The 25,397-nt window shown below is 35.0% G+C and overlaps 1 protein-coding gene across 1 annotated transcript; it reads right to left on the bottom strand.

Moving 5' to 3' along the window:
* Positions 1 to 315: 315 nt before the first annotated feature.
* On the bottom strand, positions 316 to 24,479 carry LOC113112361 (potassium channel subfamily K member 12-like). Its single transcript, XM_026277835.1, has 4 exons — positions 23,438 to 24,479; positions 23,094 to 23,164; positions 22,576 to 23,017; positions 316 to 1,376 (listed from the first exon to the last, which is right to left on the bottom strand). The coding sequence occupies exons 3-4, from the start codon at positions 22,913 to 22,915 to the stop codon at positions 484 to 486; spliced, it is 1,233 nt and encodes a 410-aa protein (XP_026133620.1). The 5' UTR covers positions 22,916 to 23,017; positions 23,094 to 23,164; positions 23,438 to 24,479; the 3' UTR covers positions 316 to 483.
* Between the last annotated feature and the right edge of the window lie 918 nt (positions 24,480 to 25,397).

Here is a 25,397-nt window from a genome sequence, read left to right as displayed (position 1 = left end):
TGAATTTGCATCAGGTATGTTGCTTTTTATGTTTTTATTCAAATATAATTGTATTGTAATTGAACTTTACTATGGTATTTTATGCATGCAACTAAGATAAAAAATAAATAATTGTATTAATTTGAGCCATCAATGCAGATGCTGCATTCATTGCATCTGACTTGTTTTCTCACTGAAACGATCCAAGCATGGGACTTTTCTCATTTCCCACTCATAATTGTGATTTTTTAGTGGCACTCATGTCCTTTCAACTTATACAGTAAATACGATCTCTCCAACATGATTTGAGTGTACCGTTACTTCCTAGAACGCATTCTTAGCATACATCTTAGCAAGTCACGATCCAAAAACCCTAAAGGATATCCTATACAGTTCATGCATGCCATGCTGTTCTGCACAAGCTCAAAAATGTACATCGCAAACCCCAATCGCTCAACATCCAGAGAGAGTTGGAGAGGCTTTACCACTAAAAACAATCGTTTTCTACCTAGAGTCACTGGTTTCTGCTAACCGGTTGTTCATGATGCCCAAAGCACCGACGCCACCGGAAAAGCCGTTCTGACGTGAACTTCCACACACCGTTCTGGGATATCCATTGGCTGACTCCGACAGCTGTTTCTGCATAATGGCCAGCGAGATTTTATTGGATCCCGTCAAGTCCCGCATGGAGATCATCTCGCCCGAGAGCCTGCGTCCCTCTGTGTCGCTGTCGCAAGGTTTGTCCGAGTCCGGCGTCCGGCCGAAGCGTCCGCGTCTGAGGCGCGAGCCGGGCCTGATGGCATTGCGGCGTCCCAAGAAACCGTTGGCTTTGTTGCAGTGCTGGCAGCACAAGCAACTCATTTTCTCCAGCATCCAATTGAGGACCTGCTTGATGACGATGGAGATGACGTTGAAGAGCGAGTAGATGCAACATACTCCAGTCAAGATGAAGATGAAGTTGGCCAAGCGGTAAAGTCCTTGGTAGCCGTACGCAGCATTCTGGCTGCTCACCAAATCTCCGAAACCAATGGTGCTGAAAGTGACGAAGCAAAAGTACAGCGAGTCCAGATAAGCCCAACCTTCGACTGGAGTGTACATGGCCGACGCGCAGCAGGAGATCACGATGGATGATAAACCCAGAATTAGCATCACGTGGTACACCGAAGGTTTCCAACCGGGCAACGTACTCGCAGCAAAGTCCTGGCAGATCCCCGGCGGGAGGAGACCACTGGTCCGCAGACGGCGCAGACGCACGGCCTTCATCACCACGGCCAGCAGGGTAATGATGCGCTCCAGAAACAGGTTAAAGAACAGGATGGTGGCCGCGCAACCTAACAGACCGTAGAAGATCAAGAAAACCTTTCCAGCTACTGTCACAGGCGTGGTCATCCCGAATCCTGCAGAGAAGAAAACCAAAAGACTTTGTTAGAACATCCTAGTTTTTATTTGCAAGATAAAATGTTTGTTTACATACAGTATATTTATTTGGTAGATTCATGCATCTATTAAAAACTGATGAATGAGAATAGTGTTTAAGTCTTTTAACTTTCAGTCAAGTAGTAAATATATAGTATAGGCTTTAAATTATTTAAATACAAGGGAAGAAACAACACAAGTGTTACTATGACAAATTTGATTCAGTATTATTATTGTTAATTAAAACAATTTTTAAAAACATACACATTTTCGTTACTGAAATAAAAAATAAAATAGCTTTTTATTCAGCTAGTTGCAAAGGCATTTTCATTTTTATTTAATTTCACTTACAGTAGTACAAATAATGAAAACAAAAAAAGTAATAATTACAGAACACTATATGCAAATATATTTATATTTTTAAAATAACTAATATAAATAATAAAGTAATTAAAACTTTAACTAAAATTAAAAAATAATTATATTAATAATAATAATAATAGTAACTAATATTCTTTGTGCAAAATACATGTATATAATTATCATTTTAGTGTGAAATGTGATGCATTGTACTATTCTATCATTTATTGTTATTGTTATTATTATTATTGATATAATTATTTTTCAATGTTTTAGTAACTATATTATTTATATTAGTTATTTAAAAATATTGCATACAGTTTTTTGTAATTATTACTTTTATTTTATTTAGTTTTCATTATTTGACTACTCAGAAATACCAGTTCAGGCAAAAGTACCATAATGCATTACTTCCCATAAATAGTAACTAAGTAATGCAATTAGTTACTTTTTTATGAAGTAACACAATATTATAATGCATTACTTTTAAAAGTAAGTTCGCAACAGTGCTTAAGGATATAAAGAAAAGTACAGAAAACATTTCACCAGCACTGTAACTAGACATGACTGTGACTGCTGGGATGCAAAATAAATCGCAGATATCCTCAAAATGTGATTATAACAATGACAGCTGACCTTCAGCAATGCTGCAGTATTCACATCCCGGTGATTAAACTAGCTTGTCTTTGACTGTTCGCTAGAATGGATTTAAAGACCTATATATTAAAGGGGATTTTTTTCTAAAGGATTGTGTCCTTTGAAACACATCAGTATTGAGAGTCTTCTGAATAATTAAAGGATTGCTGGGAGAAAAAGATAAAGCACTTACACATTTGTCATTATAACAAATTATAACGGAAGAATGTGAAAGAGAAACAGCACAATAACCTCTTTCTGCATTTCCTGCAGAAAACAGGTAGAAAAAAACCCAGCATTAAGATTTCAGGTTTGGTGAACACAAATGTTTCTAGTTAAAAGCTTGAATTAATTGGCTATTTTGTGCCAAAGTGTCACCCTGCACTTTGGTTGTTAATCTTCCATTGACTTGCATTACTAGAATTACACACTAATATGCTATAAACATCTTAAAGAAATATAGAGCAGCATTGAAGTTATCTACAAAACTGAAAAAAATTGAAGAAATTATTAGAGTAAAAAACAAATAAATAGTTTGAAAAAATATTACTGCTGTACCGTTTGCAAACACTATAAACTATAATAAAAAAAAAATCAGCATACATTAATATGAATTAATACAATAAACCATTATGATCTAAACAAGCTGCTAACGATTTTAACATTAACTTGAGGAAATTATTTTATTAACATTAAAATAATATTAATATATTATTAGTAATAGTAATTTCTTATCAAGCTTAATTTAAAAATATCACTTAATTGCTCTTATTTTAGTATCGAGACACTATTATATATATGAATCATTTTTTTATATAATTGTTATTTATGTATCGATAATTGGAATTTTGATAATTGTCATTTTTATATTTTAAATTTTATATTTTAAATTTATTTTATTTTAGATTGTCAAATTTTCATTTATTTTAGTATATTTTAGTTATGAGTGTTTTTATGTCTATAATCTGTATTCTTTTTTTCAGTTTCTATTTTAGGTTTTTTAATAACTAAATGAAAATGTTTCTTTGGAAATTAACTGCAATAAAAATGAAAAAAGGTTGAATTTTAAAATTATTTTATTTTAGTTGATGTTTATATTATTATTATTATTATTTTGTGCTTTTATTTAAGTATAAAAATGCTGAATCAGCCTTAGCAAGAGTCTGCAATTTTACACAAAAAAAAAAAGAAAAAAAAAGGAAACCAATTCTTTTGACAAGCCCAGAGTGCTATTAAACGTACATCTTTTGTGCCATGCCCATGGAGTGTTAGATAACACTTCAGTCTCAGGAGACACACAAAGAGCAATGCCACAGACTGTGCAGAAACATATCCAATAAACACTGTGGAAACACAACTGCACATACTACACTACACAACAAAAATGAATGATAACACTAAGCAGAAAAGCGCCCATGTCGCTGATGGCAATACACAACAGGCTCTCCTGAAAACAGCCCATTCGCAATCAAGCAGTGCACTTTATAAGACAAAAAGAGAACAGGATCAAATCTAACCTCTCTACTTAATTAACCCCGCTCGTTTTTCCTCTGGCGTGCCGCTGAGATGCTCTTGTTAAGAGGGCACTGAGGTTTCGTCTGCCAAGGGCCACCCAGCTCTCTCTCTCATTAAATTCTCTGTTACCTCAAGCCCTGAAGCATCGATTCTGTGCTGTGATTCAGAGCCGACACTTCAGACTGGATCTCTAGAGACTTTAGGGACAGAGGGAGAGAGAGAGGCAAACACCCAAAATAACCGGCAGGGCTTTAGACAACAGTCTGACAGATCGCCTTTCAGGAGAATTACAACTCAGCATTCATAACTGCTGCATTCTGCTGGAGTGTGTGCAAATGATCAACGCCAACCATTATATTTCATAACCAGTATAAAACAATGTGGCAATCTGGAAGCAATACACCCCAGTAAAAAAATAAAAAATAAATTAAAAACTCCAGGCATGCCATCTGTTTTGAGGTCTACAATCTCTTTTCAGAAAATAAAGCAACTTACAGTTAAAAAAACAAATAATGTCAACATTAATCAAAATTCACAACACATTTATTTCCATAAAGTCACCAGAGGATGTTTATAATATCTGCAGAAAGTCATTAGTCCAATCTCATTACTATACCACTCCAGTGCATCAGTTAATGTCTTGTGAAGTGAAAAGCAGTGTTTGTAAGAAACAAATCCATCATTAAGACATTTTAACTTTCAACCCCCAAAATATGAGTCCATAATTATATAATAAATAATAAGTGAAAAATCCAAAACCCAACCACATATTTGTTTAGAACTGTTTTGGACTGTTTTCTTAACAGTGCTTGATCTGGGCATATTTCTCTCCTGTTTCAGGCAAGTTGACTTTTTCATTAACGAAAACAGTTAAAAACACCTTAATGGTAGATTAGTTTCTTATAAACACGCAGCTTTTCTCTACACAAGTCATTAGTTGATAGACTGGAGTGGTGTGAATTACTTGTGGATTATTGTGATGTTTTTATCATCTGTTTGGACTCTCATTCTGACGGCACCCATTCACTGCAGAGCATTCATTGGTGAGCAAGTGATGCAATGCTACATTTCTCCAAATCTACTACATCTTTAATGGCCTGGGTGAACTATTCCTTTCACTGCACTACAAATATAATTAGCTTTGTATATATATATATAAATATATATCACAACATGTATCAGATGGGAAGAAATTTGACTTATATCTTGGAAAATATGTTGCCTGGTCTACAATCATGTTACAGTTTCTATGCATGCAGTAAGAGTAGTGTGTTCTTAAGAAATTAATAGCATACGAGCGCTTGACTGCGGCAGATGGTTTCAGCTCGTTTCCAAACACAGTGCAGCACGCAGCAATCTTTGCCTCACAATATGCCAGCACAGTCTAGCTATTTAGCACCTCCAGAAAAAAAAAAAAAAAACGAAAACAAAACATATACACACCCTGCAACCACACAGCAACGTCATTGTTTGCATTGACACGTAGCAAGTGTCCTAATTTGACCAATCTGGCACTTTTCCTGCCCTGGACAAAAGCCATTTCAGTTGTCCTGCTGTCTTCAGGGATCTCAAACCGGACACATAAAATACAGAGAGGATGAGGAGGGATGGTGTGTTTTTCCTGTGACGAGCAGGAAATCATTAGTCACCGATTGGAGTGCAGGGGGTCTGCGGAGAACGGGTTCAGGGTGTGATGATGGGAAGGAGGAGCGGAGTAAGAAGTATCTGATGCTTTCCCTACACCATCTGCCCCTCACTCGCCCTGCTACACATCATGTGCTTAATTACTTACGGTTACACAAACACGTGACGCACACCAGCTTGTTTTGGTGATGAACAGAAACCTGCATTTCAGATTGCATAAAGAACAAAAGAAGTAAACTTTTAACCCCAACATAAAGGTTTCCTCATATGAGCTAGATTTATGCTAAAACTAGTGCACAATAATTGTCCATATACATAACCAGTACTCAAAAATGGTATAGTCACCTCCAAAAAACTAAATTTAATATAAACTTTAATATTTGACTTTTCAAAATGCAAAATATACATTTAATTGCACTTTATCTGTTTGCATCTGTAGATTTCAACACATACAACAGGTTTTTTCATATATCATTTTATTTTTTATTCTTAAAAACATGGTGATTTTTTTTTTTACTAGTTGCTGACAGTATTTTCTGATTGAGTTATAAAAAAAAAAAATAATAATTATAAAAAACATTTGACTCTAATATGGCAAATAAATAAATAAATAAATAAATAAAGCTATAATTTGTAACCAATGTTCAGTTTTGTCTTCTAGAAATGTATGCATATTAGTTCATATTTAATTTAATAGCATTTTTTAAAACAACATTTATTATTTATTATTATTATTAATAATGTAATCAATGAAATGAGGAAGTATGGTGATTTATATTACCGGTAGTTATTTGTATTAATTTGTATAATTAAACACTCATTTAGAAAGAGTTATACAGCTGTGCAACAAGAGATATTTTGCCAGGAGCTCAAAAATATTCTCAAAACCATTTTAAAACCATTTTAAAATGCTGATTTATGCAAATTCCAACTTTTTTTTTTTTGTGGTAGCAGATTGGAAAATACCCTACAAGTGAGCATGGAAGCATATTTATTATTTATTGATTTTGCACAATAGTTTTTATGAGAAATTGATATGGTGACTTGTCATATGTAAGCCATCAGATCAAAACCCACAGCTGTGGATTCAACCGGTCTTTTCACACATAATGGCTATAAATTGACTACAATAACAATAAAATAATGAGCCACAACCGAGCATGACAGAATCCCGAGCGCAGCAATGCGAGAACTGGCAATATAAACAAACAACATGGAGTTATTTCTGCATTGATTTACTCAGAGCAGGGAAAAGAAGATAAAGAAAGCAAAGGTCTAGATGAGGGAGAGCTTAGGGAGACGTGGGCTGGATATGTTTGGCTCAATGCTTTTTCACTGGTTGTTGCTTTTGTTAGTCAGAGACATCGGAGAGATTTGAAACTAGGCATCTGGATCTGTAACTTGCTGTTATCTGGCTGTGATCTGGGGCTCCTTGTCACAGTTATAAATCATGAAAGACTGACAAGCTCTGGGCTTGTAGTGTGCACTTACACTGGCTGGGGCAAAATCTCTCACATACTGTATAAAGCATTTTTGCAATCAAATAAGTATTTATCTCTCACAGAAACAATAAATATCTATCTACCAAAATCACACTATAAATGTGCATAAATAAATAAATAAATAAAACAGAAATTGTATTTTTATTGTTAACTAAAACTAATAAAATTGATATAAAGTTTAAATGAACAATATTAAATGAATACCTTTTTTTATGTTTAAGATTATTAAATTATATTTTTTATACTAAAATATAAATTGAAAACTAAAAATACCAACAAAAAAAATTAACTAAAAATAAAGCTAAAAATAAATATATATTTAAAAAATGACAAAAGCATAAAAAATTACTTCAACCTTAATCTAAAATTTAAATATACAAATATATAAAATAATACCCAAAAATGTGTTTATTTTATACTTAAATATAAAAATAAAAGCTAATACAAAATACTATAAAAGTATATAAATGTCATTAATTAAGCTGGACATAGACTATCTTTTTAAATAATTTTTAATAAGTGAAGTAAACTAAAATTAATTTAAAATTTAAAATAAATCAAAATGGAATTAGAAAAAAACAAAAATGACGAAAGCATAAAACAAAAATTACTTCAAAATAAACTAAAATAAAAATATACAGAAAGTATGTTTATTTTACTCTGAACATACAAAAATAAAAGATCATTTGAAATTTCAACTATAATTGGATATAAATAAAACTAAAATAAGTCTGACAAACTAACTTTATTAGTATATATATATATATATATATATATATATATATATATATATATATATATATATATATATATAAGAGAATTAAGTTCCCACAGACAGCTTTGTCCTTGAGATCTCGGTAAGAGTCATAAATATAGCTTTTATACATTTTCAGGATTTCCTTTCTGGAATCTGTGTTTAAATGGTTCTTTGAACTGTGTTAGAAGCCCATACTGTGTTCAAACATGGGCTTTCACACAGTGTTTGGATGGAAAAGCTCACCTGCACCCTGACGAGAGCATACGGTGAAGCTGGTTTTGAACTGAGGAAGTCATACAGCGTTCGAACAGTAGAGACCTCGCTGCATTTGCTGGACGAATGGAAGAGCCCAGAATACATTAGAAAAGAGATTCACACTGCATCTGAACCAAAAGCTCACGGTGCAATTCAAAAGAGTGAGGTAAACAGCTTTATCATCTGAATCTGCATTGGTCACAGTCAAAGAAATAGTTCAGCCAAAAATGAAAATTAGTTGAAAATGTGCTCACTCTTAAGCCATCCAAGATTAGGATGAGTTTGTTTCTTCATAAGATTTGAAGAAATGTAGCATTGCATCATTTGCTCATCAATGAATGCTCTGCAGTGAATGGGTGCCGTCAGAATGAAAGTACAAACAGCTGATAAAAACATCACAATAATCCACAAGTAATCCACACCACTCCAGTCCATCAGTTAACATATTGTAAACAGAAAAGATGCATGTAGGAAAGAAAAAAAAAACTTTTTAAACTTAAAAGTCCATAACACTTTCTTCAGTTAAAAAGTTATCTTGTCTGAATCAAGAGAGAAATAAGTGCAGATGAAGACAAAAAAGTTCTAAACAAATATGTGGATGGATTTTGATGTGAGAAGAAAACAATAGATGGACTTTTCCACCGCCTTATTATGAATTACAAACAGAAATTATGGTTTTGAAGTAAAAACAGCTTATTGACTGATTTGTTTCTTACAAAAACACAGCTTTTCACTTCACATGATATTACTGGAGTGGTGTGGATTATTGTGATGTTTTTATCAGCGGTTTGGACTCTAATTCTGACGGCACCCATTCACTGCAGAGGTGAGCAAGTGATGCAATGCTACATTTCTCCAAATCTGTTCTGATGAAGAAACATACTCTAATCTTGGATGGCTTGAGGGTGAGAAAATCACTTCTGAGCTGACAAAACTACAATTCCCATCATTCTCTTTAAATAAATGGTTAATTAATGGCCACTCATTATTAACATGGCATTACAAAGAAGCACAAACACAGAACTCTATGCTTCTCATTACATATTGTTGCCGTATTAATCAAGTCAGTCGTCATGAGGCCTGAACACGGTCTGGTTTGTTCGAGTGTCTGTCAGTATTTAATTTTACACAGAGCACTACAGAGGAGAGCTCAACACCCGTCTGTTCCTTCATTGATTTATAGTTGAGAAACTGAGCAGTGCTGCCTCTCCTTCTGCATTTATTTCCTTATCGACTCAGACTTGTTTTCACAGTCTGCCACAGAAACTTACAGTTGTTTGTGCAGTATGCCGTGAAAGATTACTCGCGTGCATGACAGATTTTTATACAGTACATCTTAAAAGAATTGCATTTATCTCAGCTGTATTAGTAAGGTTAAGAAGCCCATGTTATTGCAAAAGGTTCATGCCTTTTTAAGCTTATACTGCATGATACAAAATAAATGCATTGCCCTTTCTTTATTTAAGTTTGTGACACAAAGCTCCAGACTGTCTTGTATAGTCTTGCAATGCACAAATTAAGAAATGTAGTAGATCATGCATGTATTTTATGCATACAGACAATTTGAAAACTTTGCATAGCATACTACAGAAATATATTTTTGTAGTAAAACCATGGTAAATTTTCATAAGGGATGTACTGCCAGGTTAACAAAAAAAAAAAAAAAAAAAAAAAAAAAAAAAAAGTATATATATATATATATATATATATATAGTAATAAAGTTACACCTTGCACCTTACAAGGACACAAAACTATTAACTGTTTTGAAAATTAACACAGCTTTTTCCCTGTTACTTATATTTTTAATGTGTTTTTGATCAAATAAATGCAGCCTTGGTGAGCAGAAGAGACAACCTTCAAAAACATAATTAAAAATATATATACCAACCACAAACCTTTGAGTGTATTATTATAAGTGTATTAACTATTTAAAATCAGTGGAAAAAATATGTCAAAATATACCTGTATTAAAGACACAATCTATGACATTTTTTTATCTAGCATTGCTTTTTTTTGATATTTTAACTCGAAAACACGACAAAAACACTCAATGAGTATATGACTTTTTAAGTATGCTACATGATTTATTAAGAAAAATGTAAACTGGAGATCCATATCATGGTATCCCTAGTGGCCTAGCGTAGTATTACAGCATACAATTGACACATTATGCTTAAAACACATGCGTTTTTTAGGAGAAAGTTTCTGCGTACAAGTTGTGCAGAACCTGTTGAAATCTGGTGCACTGAACGGTTGAATTTTGTGAGAGTAGTCTGTGCTTCCCATTCTTGTCTGCTTGGCATTTTATATACAAAAATCTGTTTAAACATAGACTCAGCAGAAGTGTACAAAGCGTGGCCCTTTCCCAGAGCAAACACACCTGTCCCTCCGGGCATTTTCTAAAGGCTGAACAAAAGCACTTATATCTGCATAAAATCTTTCATATGACTCAATGAGCACAGCATATAAAACACATCATGCATTAGAGAGCCAATTCCAGTTCATTCATACTCGGATAGCGCTCATGACACACTCCAAATGTCCTGCTCTTTCCCAACAGGAGTGGAGTGCACTCGATCTATGACGCTTTCTGTAAATTAAAAAGAGCTGGAGATATTAACAGAGAGACATGCTTGAGTTCACGTGGAAGTGAAACAGAGAGAGGGAGAGTCTGGAAAAGGTCAAAGCTAATGGCTAAAACCACACATATATAGTTCTTGCATTTAAGAAAAATGTGTCTATCCATCACTAGTTAATTGGTAATATAGATAACCACTGACCCTCTCAGCTGATGTCACAGTGATGCATTTGGCTTTCAGAACTGTTCTTGGGCATCTTAGGATCAGCTACTAACACCAGATGAGATACTTAAAGTGACCTGAAATAGTCTTAGTTAACAACAATAGAAAAATGCATCAATGGTGCTAATGGTTTCACACACTGACAAAAACTATAGTATAGGATTTACTTTGAATTTACACTTAGAAATTGTTAGTAAATGTTATAGTTCACAAATAGACTAAATGTGAAACACGGAAACATTATAATCCAATAATAAAATTTTATTTACAATTCATCTCAAAAGCATATTCTGTATAGTCTGTAAAGTTGTAAATACAATATCGCAGTATGTTTTACAAGGAAATACTATTTCAGTTTTTCTTCAGGTTAATTTACTTGTCGTTTCTTTACAATTATTCATGAAATTTACTAGCAATTTATTTTGTTTCAAAGTAAATCAAACACAGTGTAATATTAACCCACTAGCTTTAAATACAATATAATTTTCCTGGACAAAAACCTGTGCTGCTTAAAGCTGCTTGCAGTGAGGTAATCTAACTGATGCTTGTGCCTTTCTAGATTCGTGTGCAATACAGTGAGCAATTTGTGACGGGTCTGTAGGTCTTCCAGCTGAGACTGAAATGAACTTTACACAGTTGAGGTAAAAAATAAATAAAAAGAAAGCTCTTCGATGCTGTGTAGAACAGGCATCTAAATTTACACTGGCACTGGAGGGAACACCATGCCCAGAATCTGAAGAATAATGCTGATGCACTGCAGAGTTCTCAAGCTGCCTCTCCAGACAGTTTTAAATGTAATAAAAAGATAGTCAAAAGTTTCAATAATGCTCAGAACTGCAGGATCTGCAAAGCTCCTCCTGGTCGTCACGAGGACAGGTGCAACCCGGCAATAACCACCGTTCAATCAAGGATTCGGTTTTAACAGAAAAATCCACTTAAGTAAAGATTGCAAAAACAAGCCACACACACACACACATACACCACTTTTAGCAAAGATAGACTACAAGGGCAATGTCATACAGGTTAATAAAAGCACTAAACCCCAGTATAATTGCTTCCTCATTTAGTATAGGTTTGGTTTCTTTTGATTTAAAAGGTAAATGTTTAGTTGCCAAGCTCCAATTTCTTCAAAAAAGAGAGTGTGCCAGCTTTCCTGGAAACATTTCACGTGGCAGCATTTCTCATTAAAGTGTAGTTGACCCCAAAAAAATATTAATTACTGACCCCCACAAAAGTATATGTTTTAGAGAAAGTCAAAACTGCTCTCTCTCTCTCTCTCTGTCTCTCTCTCTCTCTTTCTATTTATATATATATTATTTGTTTAACAGGTTTGTAATTATTGACATGAGAGTGAGTGAATGTTTTTTGTTTTTTTTAGGTGTACTGTCCCTTTAATGATGGATTGTTGGCTTGTCACTCAGAATATTAGTTTTACAAATATTGACCTTTCCGATCAAACCAATATCTCGGATGCTGATGAGATTTGTGTTGCTGTGTATTTACATTCAGTGAGGAGGTTTATGAGGTTATCGTGGTCTGTAGATAATGCTGTGACAACAACAAATCTGTGGTTTTACTTAAAGTAATAGCTGTCTGCTTCATGCTGTGCTGTGTGTGATTGATCCTCTGTGTATGCAGACGCCATCCTCAGATGGGAACGCTCTGCATTGAGATTTATTTACAGTCTTTGTGTGTTTGCCAGGGCAGATCACATACATGGATCAAGGGCATGTGAATGGGTGACTTAGGGGATGCAGGCCAGAGATAAATGTAGAATTGGGATGGGCGGCTTTTCCTGACACTGATTTGTCACTGCGTGGGTTTTTGTGTTTATCTCAACTGCTCTGTGGCTATAAATGCAAAGATCACTCTAAAGATTATGAGTTGTGTAGTGCAAATCATTAGTGATGTTTGCAAAAACAACCTAGCAATCACATAATAATGACTTTATAACTAAAAACCACAGCTACTGCATACATTATTGTGGCAGGATTTGAAAAGGCAAACCAATCACAATCACATTACTTTTACACATTTAAATCTAGCTAATCTTAATATTTCACTGACGACCAGCTTCAGTTCAGCATTACAGATTAGCAGGAATTATGATGCATAAAAGCAACTGTTTAAGAATCATTCTTGGCCACGGTGGAAGCTTAAATCCTCTTATTTAAATAGTTTAAAGTTGAATCTATATACTCAGACACTATAATGGAATATATCTGCAAACAAAAGTCATTCTTGCGACACTATTAAAAATAAACAACCCAAAGAGGGCTTTTTTATTTTTATTTTTGTCCTTTAGTGAACATTTCTTAACAGAACTTTTTTTTCTTAGTGTGAAGAACTTTTTACAAATCTAAATAAAGTTTTTCCACTATAAAAAAAACTTTTGTGGAATGGAAAAGTTCCATGAAAATTTAAATTTCTTAATGGAATCATCAATGGAAATAAAGAATCTTTATTTTAAACAGTGTCTATTACAGACCGTTTAAAAAGTAAATTCAGTTCCAAACAATTTTACAAACATATATCTACATACAAAAGAACATAAAACATAAATGAACATAAAGCAGCATACAGAGGGGTGAAAGCATCACAACAGTCTCATGACCTATAGCTTTATGATGCTTGTGTCCTTTTCATGCAGAATTAATGCTCAGAATGACTAAAACACATGATAAACGATACGAGAATCTTCAGTATTTCCAGAAAATAGCGTAAGAATGCCTTAATCTTTCAAAAAATAAAAAGTGAAATGATTCTCTATATTACAGTAATTGCCATTAAAATGATGTCACAAATAATCTTACAAAAAAAAAAAAATGTTGATGATAATTCAGTCCTTTTCCTTTCTTTTTATATTTTTCGGGTACAATATATAACCCAGCCATAAGATCCACCCAACCAGAATGAACCTAAATAAATAAAAAATATTAATCAAACTATTAAAAAAAAAACTTAATCACATTCTGTCTGGTCTCGCCTCATTCAGTATCTGTGCTTGAGTACACACTGTTGAGAACAGCACACACACCTTTTTTGTGGCTGCATGCCCTCTTCCATTTTTAACTTTGACATTTTCCAGCCCTCTGTTTTTACAGAGCAACCCAAGAGATCAGAGAGAGAGAGAGAGAGAGAGAGAGAGAGAGAGAGAGAGAGAGATAGAGGACTCTCGGAGTATCATGTTATCATTCTACTAGTGCTATTTTTGCAGCATGCTGCATGTTTATTATGTACAATATGCACATTTTCTATGCATGGAATACCTGGATGATATTTAAATGCAGATATTGGAAAGTGTGAACCAGAATAGTTTGCAAGAGACGTTTAATGTCACAGACAATCTCTTAGCCACTTGTATTAAGTAAAAGCCTTTAAAAAAATCACAAATCAGATATTGCTGATGTATTTAATGTTGTGGAATAAATTACATCATCAAAATTATCTTGAGCTTGTTTTCACCGATCTTATTTCAGGACGAAAACACATTGACTTCAGGAGGATTAAACTGAAGTTCAAACTCGCAGATGGTCAAATATTTTGAGATGATAACAAGATGTAACAACTAGAGCTTGTCACAACAAATATAAAAAACAAACACATTTTAAGTGCCTTAAACATCACAGTCCATATCTTACAGTTTCAATCTCTCAAAACATGTGCATGTCACATTCACCTCAAAATCAAAGGAATAAAATTAGAAATCATTGTTAGAATCATATTTACTGTGCAAAAAAATAATAATTTTAGGACAAAATATGATTTTGACATTTTGAAAAAATTTCTTTTTTAAATTAAAGTTGCCCCAAATTTTCATTATTTTAATGCAAGCAGAAACGTATTTTAAATTCATTTAATTGCATTATATTCACATGATTCAGATCATTTTACCATTGCCTTTTGTAATTCTTCTAGTTCTGTAATGACTAATGCATCAGAAGTCTTGCGCATTCACAGAAAATAGCTTACTTCTGGGTTACACAATAAAGTGAATACAGTACACTGTAAACTACTACTAAAAAAAACAGCCGCCGTGAAGCTTGGTAACTACATTGGCCCTTCTGAATGAAACACTGCATTTCATTGACCCAGATGATATTTTAATGGATAACACTTGCAAATCATTGTATCATAATTCTCTGACCTGCAATGTGAAGTCTATCAGTGCAAACAGCATGTGATGGAACACAATGAGACTGAAGGAGAGAGAGCGTGATAAGAGGGACGGGGAAAAGAGGCAATCCATTCCTCTGCATTAGCCAAGCAGGTTATATTGCTAGATGAGTCTGAGGAGGAAGAGAATATCACTGAGGAGACAATGATGCATGATCCAATCAAACACGCAGCTCACTGAGGAGTAACCGGAGCCAACTGCACTGATTACTACGACACGGGAGAGAGCGATGAGAGAAAGACGAGTCTGCGATGGGGATCCCCGAGGTTTACTCACACAACTGTCTGTTTGACCTACGTCAGCCGGCTTTAAAGGAGAAGATCACCCCCCAATAAAAACAACATCAGGACATTATTTACTCACGCAGTAACAAAAAAAAAACAGTTTCTGTCCATTTGGATTGCATAGTTCAAAATAAAGAAATAAACCTGTTATAAATAAAAATGTTATGCATAAGTGTCAGTCATATATAAATGAAAGAGGTCAGATTTCTGTAATAGCACTTATAAAGTGAAGTTTTAAATATAAAAACGATTTTATATTTATATTCAATAAATCCAATTTGTAAAATTATCATACGTTTTAACTATCGGTAATTGAAAATTGTTTGTTTCACCAACCTACTAAACTTAATGCAATGCTTATTTATCAGTCATAAATGAAACAGCTATTATAGGTATGATTATGAAAATAAAAAAAACCTTGGCATAGTTAATAAACTATTTGAATCTATTTTTACTTTATTTAAATAATTGTATTTAGAAAATGCATATAATCAAATATATATATTTATATATTCATATAATATATTATAAAAGAAACAATTATTATTATTTTTAGTAGTAGTATTAATATAAAATAATAATTATTATTATTGTTGCATTACACCTATTTGATTTTATTTAAATCATATTTTCCAAATTCATTTATTCATTTTGCTTAGAATCAGCATAAATTCATGTTCATTGTGAAATCAATTACATTTATTCAGTTAAAGAGGATGAATATGTTTAAAATATGGCTAGCTGTCTTTTTCTGTGGAACACAAAAAGGATTGTATAGTCCGAAAACACAAAGTGTGTGCAAAAGAAAAAGCAACATGATATATTCTTAAAAGGCAACATTCATGAGTAAAACCAGAAGAAACACGCTTCAGCTTGTGGAGTCGATGGTGGTGGTCTCTCCTGAGAGTCTCCAGAAATCAGTTTCTGTTCAGACAGGTGTGTAATAGTCTGAGCTCACATGAATACTGTACGCACTTCTATTCTATCAGCGTCCTCCAACCAAACCTAATAGCTCCGTCGCAACACAGGTCAAAAGGAGGCGATGGCCAGATCTAGATTCATTTAAACCTGCTTCGTCAACTCGTTTTCAGCTTTTTGCCCACGTCTTTTGACATTTACACTGAGAAAATGTTCCAACTTTGCCAATTTTAAATCAGGCCAAAAAATCTCCTTTTGTTCCAATGGGGAATAAAAATCATAACCGAGTTCTTCTTTAAAATCTCAATTGTTCCCACGTGACAGTAAGATTAAGTGAAGAGCTTCAGCCAAAGTTCAGACAGAGATGTTTCTTTTAAAGAAAAAGACTCACATTTCTCCCCAGCAATATCTTAAACAGTGCTCATTTGCTAAAGTTGATATGTATATTAAACATAATGAAGAACTCTTTATATATCTCCTGAGCAATACAGTTCTCCTCCAGAAGCCTGCAAAGCCAAGATTGGCAGTATACACTGCAGACTGCAGTCGCAATGATAACTCATCATTCAGACATCTCTAAAACATTACACTGAAATGTGTAACATGACTTCGTCATAAACAACAATACAAATTACTTGACTCAGCCGTGTCTATTTATGTTTCTCCTAAGGTATTTTAGGAGCAACATCTGAGACAAATTTGATTCTTATGCAACATGACGTCCAACATCCAATGCTTTCATTCTCAGGCTGTTCTCAAAATAAACTACAGTAAATGTCTTACAAAACTAGGGGGTTTCAAACGGTGCAAGGGAGATCTAGAGAAAAGTTTAGATAAAAACAGAGTAAAAATGTGAAAAAAAGATTGAAATTAAAATAATAATAAAAAAATGAAGGAGAAATTAACTGAGAAATTAGGTCAAAAAAATCAAGTTCTGCCATGCATTTTTTTTTTTTCATTTGAGAAGCCATTTCACTTGGTAATACGTCACAATAGGGAAGAAATTTCGATTGCAATTTTAGTTTCATCTCGACTTTAAATAAGCAATGCATCTATCAGTACAGAAAAAAAGAGGTAATAATCGAATGAAAATAGAAACTAAATATTTTCCAAATGATATTTAACACATATTTGTAATATTGATTTTTCACTGGTTAAACTGGTATACTATTTGAGGAAAATTTGAGATAATTTTAGGTCGATCCATGGTTATATAAAACCCCTGTACTAGACTACACTTGATCTATAATTATCAAGCTCCGCATACTGTATAAAGGCTGCACCCTTAATTAAATAAATGCAAACGTAAACATAAACAGCCAATTAATGTTTGTGATTCATAAAGTGGTTCTATTTATAGTAAACCTGTTCAAGCGCTGAGCAGGATTCTCAGTTGTTAGCGTCTGGCCACTAATGAAGCTCTCCTGTCTTGCTGATGTGAGTGATGATGAGTGATGGTTGTACCCGGCAGAAACGTCTCCAGAGCTCTGCAACAGACCATTTCTGAGAGCATGTTACTAACCGCCTGTCTTAAACAGAGTTTCCTCTCACCTTGAGCTGAAGCCGCTCTGCTTCTGCGATCCTGCTTGACTAATAATATATATATATATAATACTTCTACTAACAGACTATGAGAAATTGAATTAACAAAGTGGTTATTCTGTTTGATTTAAATGATGCATCTTAAACTTTTATTGATCAACATGCTTCTAGTTTTCTTTTGTGGTGCATACTAGTATTCATGTTAAGCATATACAGGTGCTGGTCATATAATTAGAATATCATCAAAAAAAAAACATTTCACTAATTCTATTCAAAAAGTGAAACTTGTATGTTATATTAATTCATTACACACAGACTGATATATTTCAAATTTTTATTTATTTTAATGTTAATGATTATTACTGACAACTTATTAGGACTTATTAGACTTGTTATAGCACTTATATATCATTGCTCTTTTTGTTGTTTTTGATTGCTTCCACTGTCTTCATCTGTAAGTCGCTTTGGATAAAAGCGTCTGCTAAATGAATAAATGTAAATGTAAATGTAGTATCTCAGAAAATTTGAATATAACTTAAGACCAATACAAAGAAAGGATTTTTAGAAATCTTGTATGAAAGTATGAACATGAAAATGATGAGCATGTGCAACACTCAATACTTAGTTGCGGCTCCTTTTGTCTGAATTACTGCAGCAATGCAGCGTGGCATGGAGTCGATCCGTCTGTGGCACTGCTCAGGTGTTATGAGAGCTCAGCTTGCTCTGATAGTGGCCTTCAGCTCTTCTGCATTCTTGGGTATGGCATATCACATCTTCCTCTTCACAATACCCCATATATTCTCTATGGGGTTAAGGTCAGGCGAGTTTGCTGGCCAATTAAGAACAGGGATACCATGGTCCTTAAACCAGGTACTGGTAGCTTTAGCACTGTGTGCATGCAGGTGCCAAGTCGTGCTGGAAAATAAAATCTGCATCTCCATAAAGTTGGTTAGCAGCAGGAAGCATGAAGTGCTCTAAAACTTCCTGGCATACGGCTGCGTTGACCTTGGACCTCAGAAAACACAGTGGACCAACACCAGCAGATGACATGGCACCCAAACCATCACTGACTGTGGAAACTTTACACTGGACCTCAAGAAACATGGATTGTGTGCCTCTCCTCTCTTCCTCCAGACTCTGGGACCCTGATATCCAAAGGAAATGCTAAACTTACTTTAATCAGAGAACATAACTTTGGACTACTTCGCAGCAGTCCAGTCCTTTTCGAAGCGAGACGCTGCTGAAACCCATGTCTTGCATAAGTGTGAGCGTAGTGGTTCAGTCCACTCTTTGTGAATCTCCCCCAAATTTATGAATGGGTTTTGTTTCACAATCCTCTCCTAGGTGCTGTTAACCCAATTGCTTGTACATTTTTCTACCACATCTTTTCCTTCCCTTCACCTCTCTATTATTTTGTGCTATGACACAGAGCTCTATGAACAGCCAGCCTCTTTTGCAATGACCTTTTGTGTCTTGCCCTCCTTGTGAAAGGTGTCAATGGTCGTCTTTTGGACAACTGTCAAGTCAGCAGTCTTCCCCATGATCGTGTAGCCTACAGAACTAGACTGAGAGATCATTTATAGGCTTTGCAGGTGTTTTGAGTTAATTAGCTGATTAGAGTGTGGCACCAGGTGTCTTCAATATTGAACCTTTTCACAATATTCTAATTTTCTGAGAAACTGAATTTGGCATTTTCCTTAGTTGTCAGTTATAATCATCAGAATTAAAATAAATAAATATTTGAAATATATCAGTCTGGGTGTAATGAATCAATATAATATACAAGTTTCACTTTTTGAATGGAATTAGTGAAATAAATCAACTTTTTGATGATATTTTAATTATATGACCAGCACCTGTATATAGTATACATTTTAAAAGTCTGCTCTGCCTCATGTACTTATGTTAAGAAATTTGGGGTAAGTTTTTATTCAGCATGCATGCATGAAATTGAATGAGAGTAAAGACATTTATAATGTTATATAAATGCTGTTCTTTTGAATTATCTAATTTTCAAATAATCATGAAGAATAAAATCAATCATGGTTTCCTTTTAATACTTTTTTAATGTTCAAAAACATTACAAAATCGTAGACGATCTCATACTTTTGAACAGTACTGCACATAATGCATGAACCATGTATTAAATGGATTAAAACAGTGATTAACTGGCAAATAAATGGTTCCCTATAATAATGTCTCACTGTGTGTGAAATGGCAGGTGTTTGGCTTAGATGAAGAGGAAGTGCCCGCGTCATCCCTAGAAAACCCCCGTCATGATAAAGACTGAGCACCTCACATTTACTGACTTTGAAGCTCTTCTGGAGGCGGGAGGTAAATAGAGACTTCACACTGAGATTAAAGGTATGTTGGAGACTGAGATGGAAATAGAATGCACAAAACACACATTAATTTAAGCTTAGCTGCTAAATAAAGTATGTTTATACTTGCTAGACTGTGTTGCCTTTTAGAAGCCCCACAGAGGGTTCTGCCTGCGAGAATGTACTGTAAATCAACCACATTTGTTTTACACGGCATTTAGAGAATAAATAGTAGTTACAATAAAGCTTTGTTTAAAATAAAAAAAGATCGGTCATGCATTATACTTAAAATCTTTGGTACTTTTTTTTTTTTTTTTTGAGTTTTTGCTGTATAGGAAATTACTTACTAAACATCTTTAGTTGACACATAAGAAAGGAACTCATCGAGTTTGGAACGGATGAGTAAATGAGCAAATTCATATTTAAGGAGCTTATTTTAAAGTCTCCGTAATTAATTATAATTAAGTGTTCAGAATCTCAATAGCATTCAGGGTTTGCCAAGCGTGGATCTGCATGTCTCAGACAGCTTCATCATCTCACTGTCTGGAGTGTAAACATCTGCAAACCACTGCCTGCTGGGACGAAATATCAGAGGAACACAGACTGACATGCTTTTGAGCCAGGGAGAGTAGCATTCAAACCTGACAGAGAATGGCCTCGCTGTCAGTCTACACCCTATTTTTCATTTGTGGAGGCGGTCAACGGCTATCTGTAGAGCATCTGAGGTTGCGTGAAGCTGCTTCAGTGAAAGTACTGCTGAATATATTACTCAGGACTACAAAGTGCACGGCTATTGATTACTCACTGCAGATGGAAAGTGTAAAACAGGAGCCAAGGTCCGTAGGAAGCAAATATACACAATAACCAGAGGGCCGCCTCGGAGGGATACTTGCTCTTTAGTGACCTATAACAGGGTAAATGTTATCCAGGACATGTGGGCATCAGCACATTTGGTTTTTGGGACATGAGCCCCACAGCAAACTGCAAGCTTTAGGCTTGGTCCTGAATGCAGAAGTCCAGCAGGGAGTTGGCTTGGCTTTGCTTGGCTTAGCCGCAGCCTGGTACCGGTGAGAGAGTCAACACTAGAGGGTGTTTATTGGTCTTCAGAGGACTTATGCTGGGCAAATGCCAATGGAAAAGTGAAGTCTCTGCAGAGAGCAAGGAAATGTTGCCTCGGCAAGGCAAAAGTGCACTGTGAGTTTCTATGAAAGGTCAGGGAATCAAGCAAGGTGCCAGAGGCTATTGCTGATAAAAATAAATCAGCACATGTATTGCTGCTGTACTACTTTGCATTTATAAGCCCAGTAGTAAATAGTGGTAAATAGTGCTGCAAAAGCAAACTGGACGAGGCAAACCTATAAAAACACACACATAAATAGATACAGATTGCATTTTATATCTATCTTTGGGGAAACCTTTTATGTGCAGGGTTTTAGACATAGTAACTGAGTGAAATACGAGTGGATTGCAGCTCTTAAAGAGATAGTTCACCCCAAAAATAATACAAAACCAATTGTTCTCACATGTCTTTTGAATAAAATGAAAGAAGACAGTGATTTATACTGCCAAGCTCTAAAGGGAAAAACAAAAGCACTATAAGTATTCCATATTATTTGCATCCTAAGTCCTCTAAAGTCACACAACAGCTTTAAATGAATTAAAGACTAAACAAATCATATTGATAATATTACTACTATATGCAAGAGTTCTCACGTATAATTAACATATATGCATATTTGTATATTCAATTTTGGTCTATCAGGACTTATAAGGTTTGAAACCTAAAAGCACAAAGGAGATTTTGAAACGATTTTCAGGCAACGAGTTTCGACAGCTCTCGTTTTCCTCAAATTTTGTAGTACCTTTGCAATCAACTGAAGAAACAAAGCCATACTCACAGTACCCAGCTAAAAACAAAAAACAAATAGAACTAAAAAATTAGAACGTTTTGCCAACACTCCTATTAGGTTATGAAAACATTATTTCTAAATGTTCTATGAACATTCAAAATGACCAGAATTTTTTTATTTTTATTATATGCTAATGGAATGTTGCATTTCATCATTTTGCAAACACTGCAACATTAGTTTTGAATTTTCTAAAACAAGTACTAAAATTGTTTTAAAAATTTTTAAAACATTAGTCGAATGTCAAACTAAACTATTTCAGGAAAAAAAAACAATTCCATAAATAATTCCATTAAACATTAAAATAATAATGTTTTGAGAACACGATTAAAGACCAAAGTCCTATTAATGTCACTGGAACAGAACGTTAGCCAAAGTTTTGACAACATGAGAACATTCTCTGTTAGTAATGCACTAATTACTGCAGAAACTACATGAGCAAAAAGTATACTACTGTATCTTTTAAGAAAAGCACTGGAATCATATTATAGTAGACCATGGATATTAATAATCAAGAATAGTTATTCCCACAAAAGAAAATCCTGCATTTGGTAACTTACCAATAGTAGACACCACTGTCCCAACAAAATAAAACGCCCCTGTAAAATCCCATCTGGGTCGAAGGGCATCGACCCGAACTCCAGCAGCAATCGCAGCCTCGTACTCTTTCAGGAAAGCGCCCAGATCTTGTAAGCTGATATTGAACGTATCGCTAAAGTTCAGGAGAGTCCGGTTCCAGCGCCGGTGTGCTCGCAGCTCAGACGGCCTCTCGATGGCGGAAAACACCGCAGCGCCACACAGCAGGTACACGATGATGAGCACGGCGAGCAACAGAAAGCGCCCATTGTCTTCGTTAATGTGAAGGGAGCGGCAGCAATGCAGTCGCTGCGCCGGCATCATCCAGATTTCAGCACCACGGGCGCAGTGGACAGCGACCAATGCAATGACATGGACCCTCTAGAGCTGCGCCTTCAGGACAATCCAAGACCTCCTGAGATCATGCTAATAATGGGATAATACGTATCAAACACAGCAGAGAAGTTTTACATGAGATAATGACTTCTTTTAATACACTTACCAGCTCACTTGATCCATTTCTCATTATCAAAGGCAGGGATCCTCTCGAGCTGCTGCTTTGGAAACTCCGCTCTTCAAGGATATTGCACGTTAACAATAGGATCATTTGCATTAAACAGGCAAGATACGAGAAAGAACTGATTTAGGACTTCAATAAATTTCTCCTTTCTGTTTTAGAAAACTCAATATGTTGATTATTAACGTCAATTACGTATTTACTTGTAAACTGTCACTTTCAAAATAACCTACCCAAATCCTTCAAGTTTTTTTTAAGGTAAATGTCTTTTAAAACACAACTTGTGGATCCGCTTTAGTAGATTTAGTTCCTTAAATAGCAAGACTCACCCTCGTGCTCAATAAAGTAGTTCTCCGTCCATCTCCGTCTCCATCGCATTGATTGTTTATCCGCATAAATCCACCTATAAAGTGTTCAGATGCACGCTAAAATCCTTTGAATTTCCAAAGGCTCCTGGTTGTGTTATATTTCTGGGATGCAGCAGTGTGTCCTCCTGCTTTTCCATGTTGCGGGTGAAGCATCCAGCTCTTCCTTTGGGTCGCTGCGCCAAATCTCTCGTCCCGTGAATCACATTAATTTAAGCTTCAGTGACAGATACAGCGGGCTAAATGCAACCATTGCAACCACAATGGTCCTTAATCAAATTTAAATTTAAAATATGAAATCCACAGCTAGTGTTCGTTTAAAAAATAAATTAATAATTAAAGATGTATTTTTACACTTAAGTGCTTTTAATATTCAACCCCCCTCTTTTCCACCCTACGCCTTTCATTCGAGCAGCAAACAGCCTATTCTGTTTTATTTCGTCTCTGTTTTGGCTCGTAAATTTGTTGTTTTGGAGGGAAACGCGAAGATGTTGAATCGAAGAGCGCGCGGGACACTTTTTCACGCTCTTTTTCTCTCGAAATCCTAAGGAACCGCCAAAACCATCAGCCTTGAAGAGAAACGTGTCGACAATAACGTGACAAATGTGGTAAATGTTGCTTCCATTCCCTAGTAAGTCCATTTCGCGCACGCGTTGGCACAGACTCCCCAGGAATCAGGAGGAAACGATGCGGCACGCGTTTCTAGAACTACTACACTATTAGAGCTGCTCGAGCGCACCACGGTTACAGCAAGAGGTGGGGCTGGGGTTTTTTTCTGAAAATTAATCGATGGCATAATTACCTGTGTCCAGCATTGCCCCAGTCCTGACGCAGTAATGGATGAGCCTGACTGCAATGCAATGGCTGGCATGTTTAAAATCCAGAGTCTTTCATGCAGTAAGTGCTTGATTACACAAATCAGTAGTTTTCTGAACTGTTAGGTCACACTGTAGCTCACTGTTTTCATGCTACAGCGTAGGTAACAAAGTACTGATTGATACAGATTAACAACATCTACTTGAATGAACGATACACTCACTCATAAATCACTGCATCATTTACTAATGTCATGTCCATTACAAACCCTAATGACTTTTTATTCTGTGATATGAATAATGAGGTGTTAAGCAGAAGACCTGATCTGATCTTGGGGAGAAAAACGTGTAGATGCATTTTAGATGGGAAAGCTATGTAATCAAAGTGTGTTGACACGCATATAATTAAACTCCATAGCTGTTCAGGCCACATGCATGAACTTTACACCTCCAAAACCAAGCAAAGTCAGCATAAAAAAGTTTGCCAACCCCTTTTTGTGAGCTCAAATATCAGTAACAAAATGTCAAAAATACCATAAACGTAATCTATAAGACTTGAGTGCTTGCAAATAAGTGAATTTACCATTGTTATACACTGAAAATATTCCCTTGTGTCGGCTTATATGTCCCATTTTGATGCAGCAATAAGAATGAATGCAATTTGAGAGCTGTGGTGGACTGAATGCTTAATATATTGCTTTTGGCTAAAAGCATCTAGTCAATGAATAAATAATAACATCATTGTACATTTATTTGAGAAACCAAATAACCATTTATTTGTAGAACAGTCAAACCATTGAGAGATGGCTAGACAAATGTTAAAAATCCACTTGCAAGAATGATTCGCCCAGAAACAAGACAAAACTACCAGAGTAACACTTCTAATAAACCTTTTTGTTGATGAGTGCTCATGCCAACTGACTTAAAAAAAAATGTGTCCACAATGCATTATTTACTAGTTTTGAGAAGGTCATTATTATTAATTATTATAATGCACAGTATTCAGTATATATCATGGCTTTTCTGGCCATAAATATGATTCTTATGCAGTTTTATTGTTACCATGATAAATACTAACTGCATAAATGCAAATGTAACTGAATTATTTA

This window comes from Carassius auratus, chromosome 13, assembly GCF_003368295.1.
Source record: "Carassius auratus strain Wakin chromosome 13, ASM336829v1, whole genome shotgun sequence".
Lineage (NCBI taxonomy): Eukaryota > Metazoa > Chordata > Actinopteri > Cypriniformes > Cyprinidae > Carassius > Carassius auratus.
The sequence above is the reverse complement of the archived record's forward strand: the minus strand, read 5'-3'. Positions and strand labels throughout refer to the sequence as shown.